A 14503-nucleotide genomic window follows, 5' to 3' on the forward strand; every position below is an offset into this window, starting at 1 on the left:
AGGATGACCACCTTAACAGTGAGACAGGCGTTTGTGTGAAAGGTCCCTTATTTAAAACATATTTTCTGTTTGGAAAAAACAATATAAAAAAGGCAGAACTTGAAGAGTACTGAACACAGAATATTTTATTATTTTGATCAATTGATGACGAGGCATATGAAATCCAAACCAAGCACGCTCACGTGAAACTCCTCGGACACCTCTACACATGTTTTCTTGCAGTTTCGGTTTTGTTCAAAGGACAAATTGGTGCAGTAGGCCAACATAAAACCCACCGCCGGAGTTGAACCAATCAGAGAGCAACAATTACCAGGTGTCCACAGCGGAGACGGTTTCTGTTGTAAGTTGTGGTTGATAATGACCCTGTTTGTGTGTCTGTGTTTACTCTAAGGAAATGGAAAGTTGGTCAAATTATGCACAACCTCACAGGGAAGATCACGGCTCCGTTTTAGGCACGCAAGTGCACGCACACACACACACACATAAACACAACCTCTGGCTGATCCCAGCTAAATGCCCCCTCACCCCTGTCCATAGGTCTTAACTGCGTTGACCCCCCCCCAGTTTATTCTCTTCTGTCCTGCTCCGCTCTGCTCCTGTATGCCTATCCTAGTTTTATTTTATTTTTTCTAACTTCATTTGTCTTTTTTGTTTTTCTTTGTTTCGAGTACAAAAATACTAAATGCAACAATGATTTAAAAGAATACCAACCAAACTGAGATGAATAAATGAATATATATAAATAAATAAATAAATAAATCATTAAAAAAGTTATTGTGTGTGTGGCTGTTCTAACTCTATACAGGATACAGATCTGTATCTAGTCAAATGGATGCATGGACATTCCTACAGATTAAGATAAATATAAATCATTTGGGATGTGTATAGGTTGTGTTGTGTGTAGGAACCCTTGAGTTAGTAATTGTCCCATAGCTGAAGATATTTAGTGTGCTGAGGGCCAGATAAGGGCTAAATGTTAATGGTAAAATAGACTGCATTTATACAGTGCTTTTCTAACCAGTGGCCACTCAAAGCGCTTTACAATATTGCCTAACATCCATCCTTTCGTGCATACATTCACAAACTTTGACGGCGATGTCATCCACACAAGGCGACAGCAACCAGTCCGTCACGAGCAGTCAGGGTAAGGTGTCTTGCTCAGTGACATCTCGACACTCAGCTAGGAGGAGACGGGGAAAGAACCAGCAACCTTCCGGTTACCAGTCAATCTACTCTACCACCTGAGCCACATGACGCCAGGGCATGGCTAGACCGTCAGGGCTGAACTCTCCATCCCCGTTAAACAGAGTTCCCCACCAGGGCCTTAGAGTGTATGTTGAGGCGAACACTCATAGATTTCCTTGCGTAGCCTGGTTTGGAGAAATCTGAGACATGCTGGATCCTCTCAGAAAAATGTGCTGCTGAGGAGGTTTATTGGATCCTATGAACCACTTTAATGCCAGCAGTGGATTGGAACCGATTTCAAGGTGGTACGTGGCGGCTGTTTTTTGGGAGAATTTTATTAGTATTGAACTCTGAGGACAAATAAAAGTGGTTATTACATGTTTCTAGAAAGTGTCAAATTGTTTGAAATCAGCAGAAAATGTAAATGTCAATAATATTAATTTATATATATATATATATATATATATATATATATATATATATATATATATATATATATATATAGAGAGAGAGATGAAGATATATATATATATATATATATATATATATAATTTTATATAATTGTAGTTCTACAAGATATATTCTTCCCAAAAAAGCATTCTTAAGTTATTTCTCTTCATCTCTTGTACACTAACATTCCCTCTTGTATCAGTGCTCTCCTCTGCAGTGTTCTGGATGCCACTGCTTCTGTCTGTCTGCACAGCTGCACTGCAGAGAGAGACCCTGGTTAACAGATCAGTCAGTCCAAACCAATGGAGCTTAGACACCGCAAGCAGGCTGAGAGTAATGACAAGGCAGTGACCAGAAATTTGCTGAAATTGAAGGGAACACTGAAAGAGTTGAAAGTGTTCAAATATAAAATATATAAGAATTTGCGACTATAACAGTATAAATTGACACTGTCAAGTGATGTTTGTCAATGTAGTGAGAGGGGAAAGAACACAAGAGAACGCTTTATTCACCGTGAAAAAGTAATGAAATGCCTTTGTACGTCTTCTTTGCTGCGTAGCTTAGCTCCACCACCAAGAGCAAAGTGCACCAGTATAGGGCTTCCACTGATCAGGGGTAATTATTGTGTAGACCTGTTATCTGTTCATTTCCCAATCCCTTTCTCTCTAGCACAGAGAGAAAGGGTCATGTTCATTTGTGCTCTTGAGTACCCGCTCTACTCTCTTCCTTCCCTCCCTCCCTCACCCCCCTCCTCCTCTCCATCCCTCAACCCCTCTTCCTCTCCCTCCCTCCCCCCTCTCTCCCTCCCGCATCCCCTCCATCTCTCCCTCCCTCCTTCCCACCCCTCCAAACATGCTCATGACTCTGCACCCGACAACTGCTCTCTCTCTCTCTCTCTCTCTCTCTCTCTCTCTCTCTCTCTCTCTCTCTCTCTCTCTCTCTGTCTCTCTCTTAATATATATTATTCTCACCCTGCACTCTTGTATCTTCCCATCCGTGGTGTTTATTGTCCCTGTTTTCCCGGGATTTCACCTTTCTTCCCTTCCTCCCCTTCCTCCTCTCCCCCCTCCCTCCCTCCTACAGCTGAAGGGATCCAGGCCAGTGATTGGTTGCGGCTGCAGCCTTCACACGGCTCCCATATGCATGTCTATTTCTACGTGGGTTGTTGTGCCCATGTGCCTGCGCGTGTATAAATGTGTGTCTGTGCGCGTGTGTTTCTTTTAAGGTCGGAGCGTGGGCTGAGTAAAAGCGGGGGGCGGGGGGGGGATGCCTCTCATCGCTGCGTAGTCGTCCCCTTCTCTGTGTTTCCTCTCCTCTCCTATCTCCTCCTCCTCCTCCGCTGCCATGGAGCCATTGCAGGCTGAACAGCCACAACAACATCTGCACACTGGGCCCAGGTAATGCTCGCAGACCCACTGACGCCTTGAAGAGTGTGTATCAGGAGGCTTTGCCGCTTCCGTTTGGTGCATGTGTCTGGATGAAATCGCCTGCATGCAGTGCTGCAAGGACATGTGTGTGCGTGTGTGTGTGTGTGTGTGTGTGTGTGTGTGTGTGTGTGTGTGTGTGTGTGTGTGTGTGTGTGTGTGTGTGTGTGTGTGTGTGTGTGTGTGTGTGTGTGTGTGTGTGTAATGCAGTATCTGTTAATGTCTTTCCGAGCATTATAGGTTATTACTCCATTACGCTCATGCCTGTGCAGGCTATTTCAATCCCCCACAAATTGTGAGCAATCCTGTGTCCATTTCATCTGTGCCCGTGTGGATGTTCGAGTCAGCCGGGGGGGGCGGTGGGGGGGTAGTGATGGTGTGCGTTGAAGAGTTTGTTGGGGAAGGTTTGTTATATTGCATTATGCATGATGATGCATTTCCTGCTTTCGTTCGGACGTGCTGACACATTGACGATGTGACCTGGTTGTCAGAAATTATTGTTTTGTGTGTGTGTGTGTGTGTGTGTGTGTGTGTGTGTGTGTGTGTGTGTGTGTGTGTGTGTGTGTGTGTGTGTGTGTGTGTGTGTGCGCGCGCGTGTGTGTTTTCCTGTGTGTACTTTGTGAGTGTAAATGAACTGCTGATACAAACAGGTCTGTTGCCTTTTGGAATGTAGTCAGAGGAATGAATAACTGCCAAGTTACTTGGTTTCGAAGATTTTGTTAATGTCTCCTGTGTTTTCCATCCTCGTATCCTCCTCTGTTGACATTCAAGTTTTGATATGATTGTATCTCTAGATCCAGAAATTACTTTAATATGTATTATCTCTGCAATAATGTAGTTACCGGCGCCGCATCAGCATGTCAAATATACGTTTTTGCATTCACATTTTCTCAGTTTCAAAACTATGTGTCAATACAATGTCGAATTATGTAGTGAAAATGTTATTAACATTAAATGTTAATAAGAACATCCTCTTCATATTCATTTTGCAGCAGATAGGTGTTTGCGTGCTGGTATGGAGTGTGTGAGTCCTCACTGGTGGGGTCCAGTGACGGCGGTCCTGCTGTTTCACACACTCTCCTGGTCCAGAACAGGTGAGCCGTCTCTGTTGCGTTGTCTCTTAGTCCGAGTATCATCAGAAACCTCCCCTCCTGCTTCTACGGCTGACAGGAAACACTCAGCTTTCACAGCAGCCCTCTGTTATCACAGCCATGAATATGCGACTCTGATGTTCCACTCAATGCTCTAATGCAAAATAGATGACCAGATCTGGTTTATTTAACCAATACCATAACTAGACAGAGTGATATGACTTATCTAACTGAGGGAGGAGATGGCAGATGGGAAATGTTCTAGAATAAGAGGTAGAAGAAGAAGAAGGAGATATCTTCTGGTGATTCCCATTGGGGAAATTCAGCCTCTGCCTTCAACCCAACATAACGGGCTGGGAGCAGTGGGCTGGAACACAGTGTAGTGCCGGGAAGGGAACCAGGAACTATTAATCAAATAACACAGTTCAAAGATGCTCATCACGACGTACCTGTACCATCAAAAGGCGCCATCGAACCCGCCCCAAAAATCGACGGACGGCACCGGTCGACCATCACGCTGCAGGAGAACATCACGCACCGGTTCAAATGCCACTCCGACGGCTGGGACCCCCACGCGCCCCCCCTGCTGACCTGGTACCTCAACGGCCGACAGCAGAACGACCCGGGCCAAGAGCACGGGCACGGCCGCCCAGCGCTGACCCCGCCCCTGCAGGAGGGGTCGCGCGTGGTCCTGAGGCCCGTCTCGCGCTCGTATCACAACAGCACCTTCGTCCTGCGCGCCAGGAAGTGGGACCGCGAGCTGGTGTGTACGGCGGCCAACCCGCACACAGGGGAGAGCTACAACGCCACGGTCACGCTCAACGTGCAGTGTGAGTTCGCCGGGGAGCAGAGTGGGCAGCATGTGGACACCGCCTCATGCATCAAAGCACAGGAATCACCCACAGGACTGTTATGTTATATATGGTTCCAGTGACTGAAGAATTACTAAAATTAGAAATTGAGGCATGATTTTGTTTATCTGGATTAGTGTTAGTATGTAGTGTTCTATCGTTTTATTTTAGTTGCCAGGAATCATACTTGGTTTTCCATTTCACTCTCTCGCTCACACGTAACGCCACGCCCTCCATCAATCTCCATTATCTTAGTATTTTCCACAGCGCCTCTCCATTGATTTCTCTCTCCCTCCTTCTCCTTCTCCCTCTCCCTCTATCTCTCTTTCCCTCTCTTTCAATCGCCCTTTCTCCCTCTCCCTCTCTCTTTCTCTCTCTCTCTCTCTCTCTCTCTCTCTCTCTCTCTCTCTCTCTCTCTCTCTCTCTCTCTCTCACTCTCTCTCTCTCTCTCTCTCTCTCTCTCTCTCACTCTCTCACTCTCTCACTCTCTCACCCTCTCACTCTCTCCCTCTCTCACTCTCTCCCTCTCTCCCTCTCCCTCTCTCCCCCAGTCCAGCCAGAGATCCTAAGAGTCAAAGCTCACTACAGTGAGACCTCCGACCCTTCGGACCTCTCCCTGGTCCTCTTCGCCCTGGTACGATCCAACCCCCCCGCCACCCTCACCTTCGTGGACCAGTCAGGCCAGATGGTGGCCAACACCTCCGACCTCCTCGTCCTGGACGCTCGCAGCTACCCCTGGCTGGCCAATCACACGCTGAAGGTCACACTCAGCAGCCTGTCGGGGAACGTCTCGATGAACGCAAGCAACAGCGTGGGCACGGCCCAGAGCAACCTCACCCTAGCAGGTCAGAGTGCGTGTCCACTCTGCGGTGGTCGCCAAATCAAAGGCAGTTTCAGTCTATCGTAATGTGAGACCGAGATGGGCTGGTTGTATCGCCAAGTGCATCGAGTGCATTTGGAGCGTCAACTTCAAAAATGTTAATTTCCAAGTCATTTACTTTATTTTATATTTATCCGTTCTGATATTTTTTATTATTGGCATATACTTTCCTTCTATCTCTTCGGCCATCTCCCTCTGACAAATTCAGTTGAACATATTTGAAAATGCTCTCCCGCTCTGTCTCTCTCTCACTCTCTCTCTGTCTCTTTCTCCCTCTCTCTCTCTCTCTCTCTCTCTCTCTCTCTCTCTCTCTCTCTCTCTCTCTCTCTGTCTCTAGAGTTCCTGCAGTCCCGTGTGGAGGTGCCCATGCTGGGTATAGTCACAGGTGGGGCTATGGCCTTCATGGCTCTCCTCATACTGAGCCTCATAGTGCTTTGTCTCATGCAAAAGAACAGCAAGGCCATTGGTAAGACTGGGGCATTATATTGCGAGAGTTTCTATGTGTTTGTTTGTGTGCATGTGTGTGTGTGTACGTGTATGTGGGTCCACGTAAGCGTGTTCCTCTTTTGTAATTTTGAGCCACTTCATGATATTGATTATACAAAATATTGTGTTGTTGTGCTATTGCATAATGTTCATGTTTCAGACGAGCCAGTGGAGATCCTCATGACCAAAAAGAGGTAAAGGACTCTCCAACTCTGATTAAGTGGTGCTCATAACAATTGTGTATTTTCGGTGTGTTACTATGCTTTAGCACTCTTGGTTCCATCGTTTTAAAGGTCCCATGGCATGAAAATCTCACTTTATGAGGTTTTCTAACAGAAATATGAGTTCCCCTAGGGCCTAGCCTGCCTATGGTCTCAGTGGCTAAAACTTGCGCTTGGTGTAGAACGAGCACTCGGTGGTCTGCTCGCCTTTGAATAAACGGAGGGTCATGCGCGCTGATTTGGAATGTGGTCCCATATTTCGTCATAAAGGATCTAAGCTCCTCCCCTCTCCCTGCCTTGCCCGCCCAGAAAATGTTGCCCGCTCAATGTGTGACTGGCTCGTAGTGGCTGTAATTTTGCACCACGGCCGAAATTCGGGATCGTCTTCAAATACTGTGTTTGGGGCCTACTAATATCTATACTAAAGCATCCATAAAGTAGCATGCCATGGGACCTTTAATGTAACTCCAATTGTGGGATATTTTGTATTCTTCAAGGTGCATTGTGTAACACATTGACAAATCCTAGAAACACCATGATATGTCATCAGAGATTAAGGAAACATGCTAGGTCTAAATACTGGATTCCCTGACTATGATGCTACAGTATGTTCGAAATTTCCATTCCGGGTCAAAAAGTTTGTTTTGGATTTTGCCTGTGTGTTAAGGTTCACTAGTCTCACCATGACCAGAGCTGTCTAGAACAGGGTTTCATCTTGGAGTTGTGTTGGAAAGATGGAGACAGTTATAATTTTCAAATTATAAACACATATACATTCGCTGATTAACTTACATTAAAGGACTCTTCCTCACTATAAAAAATAATAATTGTGTTTGTCTCCAAATATAATGTTGTGCTTAGTTCGTCTTGCGCATGTTTTCTGTCCTCCTCAACCTCGCAACCCACGTGAGCTTCGAGTCCCTTTGGTTATCAATGGATTATCTCTCTTAGGTTTAAACCTCTGGAACCCCGGTCTAACCTCTATACCCCACGTCTATCTTTAGACCCCCAGTCTAACCTCTAGACCCCTCTAGACCTCCAGTCTAACCTCTAGATCCCAGTTTAACCTCCTGACCTCCAGTCTAACCTCTAGACCTCCAGTCTAAGCCTCTAGACCCCTCTAGACCCCCGGTCTAACCTCTTGACCTCCAGTCTAACCTCTAGACCCTCAGTCTAACCTCTAGACCCCAAGTCTACCTCTAGACCTCCAGCCTAACCTCTAGACCCTCAGTCTAACCTCTTGTCCCCCCAGTCTACCTCGAGACCCCCACTGTTACCTCTTGATCCCCAGTCTAACCTCTAGACTTCCAGTCTAACACCTAGACCCCTCTAGAGCCCCAGTCTAACCTCTAGACCCTCAGTCTAACCTCTAGACCGCCAGTATAACCTCTAGACCCTCAGTCTAACCTCTTGACTGCCAGTCTAACCTCTAGACCCTCAGTCTAACCTCTAGACCGCCAGTATAACCTCTAGACCCCCAGTTTGAACCTCGATGGTGAAAAAATCAATGTGATTACGTAGCACCTACCCGGCCCGTGCACTCATTGTGCTGACCAGAATCTTGCACAAGGCCAGGCAGACTTATTGCTGAAGCTAGTGAGTGAATCATGTGTTTAAGGGATTTGGAGGAAGGTCTGAAGGGAGGGCTGGCATTTTTTCGGTCGGAGTCTTTCAAAATCGTGCTTACTCTGGCGGTTTTCTCCAAAAGGCCTACCCTAGCTCTAAAGACAAGCTGCCACCCCAAACCACTCTAAACCATCAATAGTGCACTTACTCGTGCTATAATCGGCTATACTAGGACTAACACCGTCCATTAAGCCCTGTCGGGGGACAGCTCACATTGACTTCTAGTCCTGCTCTTTTCACCCGCAGCACCTCAGCCATACTGAAGACGGAGAAGGTGGACAAGGCCCATCTTCCCAGGGAGAACATGTCCCTACCCTCCAACATGCAGCTCAACGACCTCTGCACGCTGCGTCGTGGTGAGCCTCCCCTCACACACTCACACACTCACACACTCACGCCCACCGCATCACATCAAATCCCCCCGTCATCTCACAGACCACCACCACACGCCTCACCTCCTGCTCCCTCTTTGGACCCCCTCCTGCTCCCCCTGCAGCCCGGGAGGCGGCGCGCGAGGCCGCCAAGCGGAGGAGCCTGGGGGAGGAGAGGAGGTGGCCGGTCGGGGGGGAGGACGACGACCTGACCGCAGCCTACGCCGCTCGAGGTCAGAGCGGAGCACTGTTCAATACACCGTCACGCCTTCACCTTGAACCAGCCGAGGGTCCTGTGTGACCCAGGAGGGAGGCCGCCGGTGTTTGACCCCCTGTTGTGCATCGCAGTGCGTAGCGTCTCGTCTCCTCCTGGGGTTCACGCTGTGCTCTTTTGCCTTTCTCCGCAGGTTTCTCCAGGTACCCGATGGTGGGCTACATCTATAAGGTCAACAGCACAAGCAGTGAGGAGATCTGGCTCTGACATACGCACACCTGTAGACGCACACACATACACGCATACATACACACACACATACGCGTGCGCACACACAAACACGCATGCGCACACACAGGCACAAGTGCATTCACACACACACACACACACACACACACACACACACACACACACACACACACACACACACACACACACACACACACACACACAAACACACATATAACCACACTTGTGCACACGCACACATGCACCGTTCCGTACAAATGCACACACACACACACACACACACACACACACACACACACACACACACACACACACACACACACACACACACACACACACACACACACACAGACAACCACACATTTGTGTGCACATATCCCAACCCATACTCAAACACAAACACACACACACACACACAGACACACACACACACACATATCAGGACAATAATAACTTTGAAATAGCCAACAGCAATACGCATTGACAGTGCAGCCGTCCAATGAGAGCAGCTCAGACAAACTGCCAGTCAACTGTTCAACCAGTCTTCTGTCATCAACGTGCTGGACCCCAAGTGACCAGAGGGAGACGATGGGATATTTCCATCCTTCCTCAAGAGAACAATTTTAGTCCAATCTGAAACCTCTCGGACACATGCATGTAATGTTAACATATAAATAGTGTGGTTTAAATTTAGGATACTTTCATTGTCGTTCAATATCAGGTGGGAAACTAAACCCCTGTAATCCAATAATAAACCAAACCCGGTCAGCCTGTAACGTATGTCAAGATACTGCTGTCACACTCATCATTCTTTGGAATGCCTCCATGTTGTTTTCTATGATCTGAATGCTCTGCTTTGTTTGTTGTTCATGAGATAGATTAGAGATTTTAAAGTTCAACCAAAATGAATGTTACCCCTTAAAATGGTACTAAGATGAGTCTAGTATCTATTTAAATGTATGGACATGTAGCATTACAAGTACTGTATATTTGTATCTATATGTATATCTGTAAAAAAAAAGATTATATATTGGATCAATATATGTCAATAGTGAATAATTGCTTCCGTTGTGTTCTTAATGACGGTCACCAGAGGGCGCTCACGTGCATATATTTTCTAAAACAGCCATGATATTAACGGACAGAGAAATAATGGAGGCTGACACGTTTCACAACTTGCCTACTGAAGACGACATGGTGTAGGTTTAGTGTGTGTGTGTGTGTGTGTGTGTGTGTGTGTGTGTGTGTGTGTGTGTGTGTGTGTGTGTGTGTGTGTGTGTGTGTGTGTGTGTGTGTGTGTGTGTGTGTGTGTGTGTGTGTGTGTGTGTGTGTGTGTGTGTGTGTGTTCTAGCGAGAGGGTCGTGGTGGCAGGCGGCATTGTTCTCGCTGTGTTGAGCACCGCGCGTGACGGTCTCTAGGTCGATTGACAGGGGTGACGTTGAATAAGAGTGGCATTTTTATACTGCTAGCTGGAGGGGAGGGAGAGAATGAATGACACATGAAGCATTGAGATGTACAAATTAACGTGTGTGTGTGTGTGTGTGTGTGTGTGTGTGTGTGTGTGTGTGTGTGTGTGTGTGTGTGTGTGTGTGTGTGTGTGTGTGTGTGTGTGTGTGTGTGTGTATTAGTTTCCGCGTATATGTGTATCTGCATGGACTTTTTGTAGATAAATGTCTGCATTAAGGCCTACATTTTTTATGATTGTGCATGTGGGCTCGCACATAAAATTGTTTGTGTGTGTGTTAGTGTGTGCATGCTTGTGTGTGTACTGTGCATGCACACATTTGTATGTATATGTATGTGTGTGAGAGTTAGTAAATTAAGCACTGTTTGTGTGTGAGTGACACTGGTGTGCATGTGTGTGTGTGGTGAGTGAGTGAGACACTGTTAGTGGTGTGTGAGTGAGACACTGAGTGGTGTAGTGAGTGAGACTGTGTGTGTGTGTGTGTGTGTGTGTGTGAGAGAGAGAGAGAGACACGGTGTGTGTATGTTTGGTTTGTGGGAGTGAGACACTGTGTGTGTGTGTGTGTGTGTGTGTGTGTGTGTGTGTGTGTGTGTGTGTGTGTGTGTGTGTGTGTGTGTGTGTGTGTGTGATGTGGCAGGTGTTTGCTGTAGGTCACCGCCTGCTGTGGATTGGGTTGCTGTCGGCAGGATGCGGTGTGTGTCTCGTCTCAGTGCGCTGCAGGGGTCTCTGATGAAGCCTCTCGCTGGGAACACTCACTGCTAGAGGAGTGCTGTGTGTTTTACCAGCTTTACATCCTAGAACACGTGTGTGTGTTCATCTGTTGTTAATCATATGCCGGCTCACTGCAACTGGCTTCTCGAAGGATCCGTCAATCAACAGTCCACCCATCCCGAATGGTTTTAGTTTTAAATGTTTTGCATCTAATAAACTCCAACTGCTGTTTTGTGATGTTGAAGACAGCAATTTACAGATGTTCTGTAATGTTGAATCATTATTAAAGGGCTTATATTAACTATCTAAAATATCTTTATAAAGTCGCTGAAGGTTGAAATAATGCGTCAAGAGATATAAGAGATTGTGGTGTTTCTGATGTCATGATTTACGCTCTTTAAAGAACACACTGCTCCCTACTCATTCAACTCTAAACCCTGCTTCATGCTATAAAGGCCGTCTTGATTGTACTAAACGTAAATAGACTCTATACATTGTGTTGTGTCGTAGTGCATTGTGGGCTCACACACGTCCCCCACACGTATTGCGTTGTGGGCTCACACAACGACACACACACCACCACGCCTCCTTAAGGCAGAGAGACGCAGAGGCTGAGAGTGCGGAAGAGCGAGGGAGTTATTCACAACAAGAACGCCACTAGGAAGTTGTCTTTTCAGGTCAGCCATTGTTATTTTCCTTTTGTCTTACCCATTTGTTTCTTGTTTTTAAATCATGATGCTATAAAGCACAGCATGCTAAATAATACTTAATATATACTTAATACTCAATATTTATTTTGACCCCAGAGGGCCAAACAGAAAGTCCTCACGCAATCATTGTCATTGTTTTAATATCAGAGGATCAGGATCTATTGGTTCTACAAATACAAGTAATTTCAAAAAAGACTTCAAAGATGTCCAAAGCCTGTTCGTATCTTCATGATAAATCCTAAAACATAATGCTCCATTCTAACTGATTACTATTCTATGGTTGATTGACAGAATAAAATGGCAGCCTGTGTAATGTTCGTACCGGGTGTGTGTGTGTGTGTGTGTGTGTGTTTACAGAGGGACTTCCTCTCTGTCCACTAGACCGATGCTCACCATGCGACTGCTCATATGTCTGCTGCTGTTCTGGATCACTGAAGGTAATGTTCGCTGTCTTATTTTAATTGGGCTTAACACATTGGCAAATGCCTTGTAGCGAACCAGGTCTCAATGTGACCTGCCTGCAGCCCTATGCTACTGGTCAACGAAGGCAGTTGGAAGGCCATAAAAATGTATTAAAAGTTAAACACTGACTGTTTTCCTTCTACCATCACAATCTCACAATTGGCTTGTGAGATGGTGAATATATTTGATTCATGCATCTGCAGTCTCTATGGTATCATTGGTCTGTGTTTGTATAGGGCAGCCTACTTCTCTGTAGCCTATCACTTAGATAGGCCATAGAGGGATATTATTGAAAATGTGAACAAACTATGTAGCTTGGTTATCTCTAACAATAAACATACTGACATACATATTTCATTTACATAGAGTGAAAACCGTAATAAAATTACAGATGATTTTAATCATTTCATTTGATATCCTCCTTCCTCTTTTCCAGCCGAAGTTGTGATTGACAGTTCAGGCCAGCTGAAATGCAATGAATCAATGCAGGATTTATTGTACGAGGATAGAGCAGAGGAGCTAAACTGCGGCGAGAAAATCTTTATCAAAATTCGGAGTAAGTTCTGAGTTCTACTTATATATTGTTATGTAGATAATGTCAAATACATATGTTTGATTAAACAATGGAGGCAGCGAAGTTTGCATGTGTCTATATCTGTGAGTGTGTGTGTGTGTGTGTGTGTGTGTGTGTGTGTGTGTGTGTGTGTGTGTGTGTGTGTGTGTGTGTGTGTGTGTGTGTGTGTGTGTGTGTGTGTGTTGTGCTTGCAGCCTGTGATAACTGCATAGAGATGGACTTGTGGTCGATAGCTGGCCTCGCTGTGGGGAACCTCGTGTCCACCGCCCTGATCGGAGTGGCCGTCTATCTGGTCGCCTCTCATGCCCAGATGCCGTCGCGTACCGCTGACAGTCAAAGTACCACCCACCAGTTCCTTCTCTCTACCTGTTCTGGTTCCCTGTGTTGTTTCTGTTACTGTTAAGGTCTCAGTAGTCTTGGAGGAAGGGCGTCGCTGTGGCTCGACGTCGTTATTTCCCAAATGTCCCTGCTATTGTATATTGGTGTTAAATAATGATCAAGTTTTGGGTCGCCCAGATAATTTCATGTTTTCGATGAAAACTCACACTTTTATTCAAGTTTTCAGCTGTGCTAACATAATTGCACAAGGGTTTTCTAATTATCAATTTAAAACCCTGAAGCTAAGCAATGTAACATCAGAACACAGGAGTGATGGTTTCTGGAAATGGGCATCTGCACACCTATTTAGATATTTCGTAAAAAATCTGCCGTTTCGTGGTAGAATAGTCATTTACCACAATAACAATGCAGAAACTGTTTCTATTTCTATTTAATGCTATAGTCATTTAAAAAAAACTGTGCTTTTCTTTAAAAAATAAGGACATTCCTAAGTGACCCCAAACTTTTGAACAGTAGTGTAAATATATAATTTATTTTAAAAGCTAGGGTCAAGCTAAAATATCATTTTGTTATTGATCTCTAGAATTTATTATTGCAGGACATTTGAGAGACTCTCTTTTTCATCTGATCTCTTTGGCTCTTGCTTGAGCCACTACCTGGTTGTGTCTCCGTAGGCTCTGATCGACAGCACCTCTTCCCAGCCAACCCGCGGCCCAGGGTCGACAACGGCATTTATCAGGTTGGTCACTGAGTGTGTAATGGCCCCCATTAGTCCGTCACACAACGCACACGTCGACGCCCGAGCCTCAGAGATAACTCACCATCACTCCTTTCTTCTTCTTACTTTTTCTCTGTCATTATCTTTTCATATTTTCCCTCCTTCCTTCTCTCTTTATTCCCATTCTGTCTTTCCTTCCTCCTCCTCCAGGATCTCAACACGAGGCGGTCCAAAGACACGTATGATGTGCTCGCCGCTCGGAGATGAGAGCGTACCAGGGGAACACCGTGTCCCCCGGTGAGGCTGAAGAGGAGTCGGCCTGCTGGGGGCCCGGGGCCCGGCACGCAGCCGCACGGGCCGGGCACCAAGAACCTGGAGGAGCACTTTGGGGTCCCTCTGCTCTCTTAATGCTTTCACACTCTCATCTGGGCAGCTTGGATCCAGAGTCCGCCTGCACCTGTTTTTTGAAAGTCTGC

General features: G+C 46.0%; 1 protein-coding gene across 1 annotated transcript; it reads left to right on the plus strand.

The window, feature by feature from the left end:
- Positions 1-4057: 4057 nt before the first annotated feature.
- On the plus strand, positions 4058-9066 carry LOC130406179 (transmembrane protein 25). The gene is made up of 8 exons (XM_056611613.1): positions 4058-4153; positions 4615-4980; positions 5553-5846; positions 6219-6347; positions 6528-6561; positions 8461-8570; positions 8711-8818; positions 8993-9066. The coding sequence occupies exons 1-8, from the start codon at positions 4075-4077 to the stop codon at positions 9064-9066; spliced, it is 1194 nt and encodes a 397-aa protein (XP_056467588.1). The 5' UTR covers positions 4058-4074.
- Positions 9067-14503: the final 5437 nt, after the last annotated feature.

Source organism: Gadus chalcogrammus, chromosome 16, assembly GCF_026213295.1.
Source record: "Gadus chalcogrammus isolate NIFS_2021 chromosome 16, NIFS_Gcha_1.0, whole genome shotgun sequence".
NCBI lineage: Eukaryota > Metazoa > Chordata > Actinopteri > Gadiformes > Gadidae > Gadus > Gadus chalcogrammus.

Excerpts from the sequence above, each read along its gene's own strand:
- LOC130406179 (XM_056611613.1), top strand. The coding sequence starts at position 4,075 with ATGGAGTGTGTGAGTCCTCACTGGTGGGGTCCAGTGACGGCGGTCCTG. Across the intron at positions 4,154-4,614 it reads ACTCTCCTGGTCCAGAACAG|GCGCCATCGAACCCGCCCCA; the intron begins GTGAGCCGTCTC and ends TACCATCAAAAG. Across the intron at positions 4,981-5,552 it reads GGTCACGCTCAACGTGCAGT|TCCAGCCAGAGATCCTAAGA; the intron begins GTGAGTTCGCCG and ends TCTCTCCCCCAG.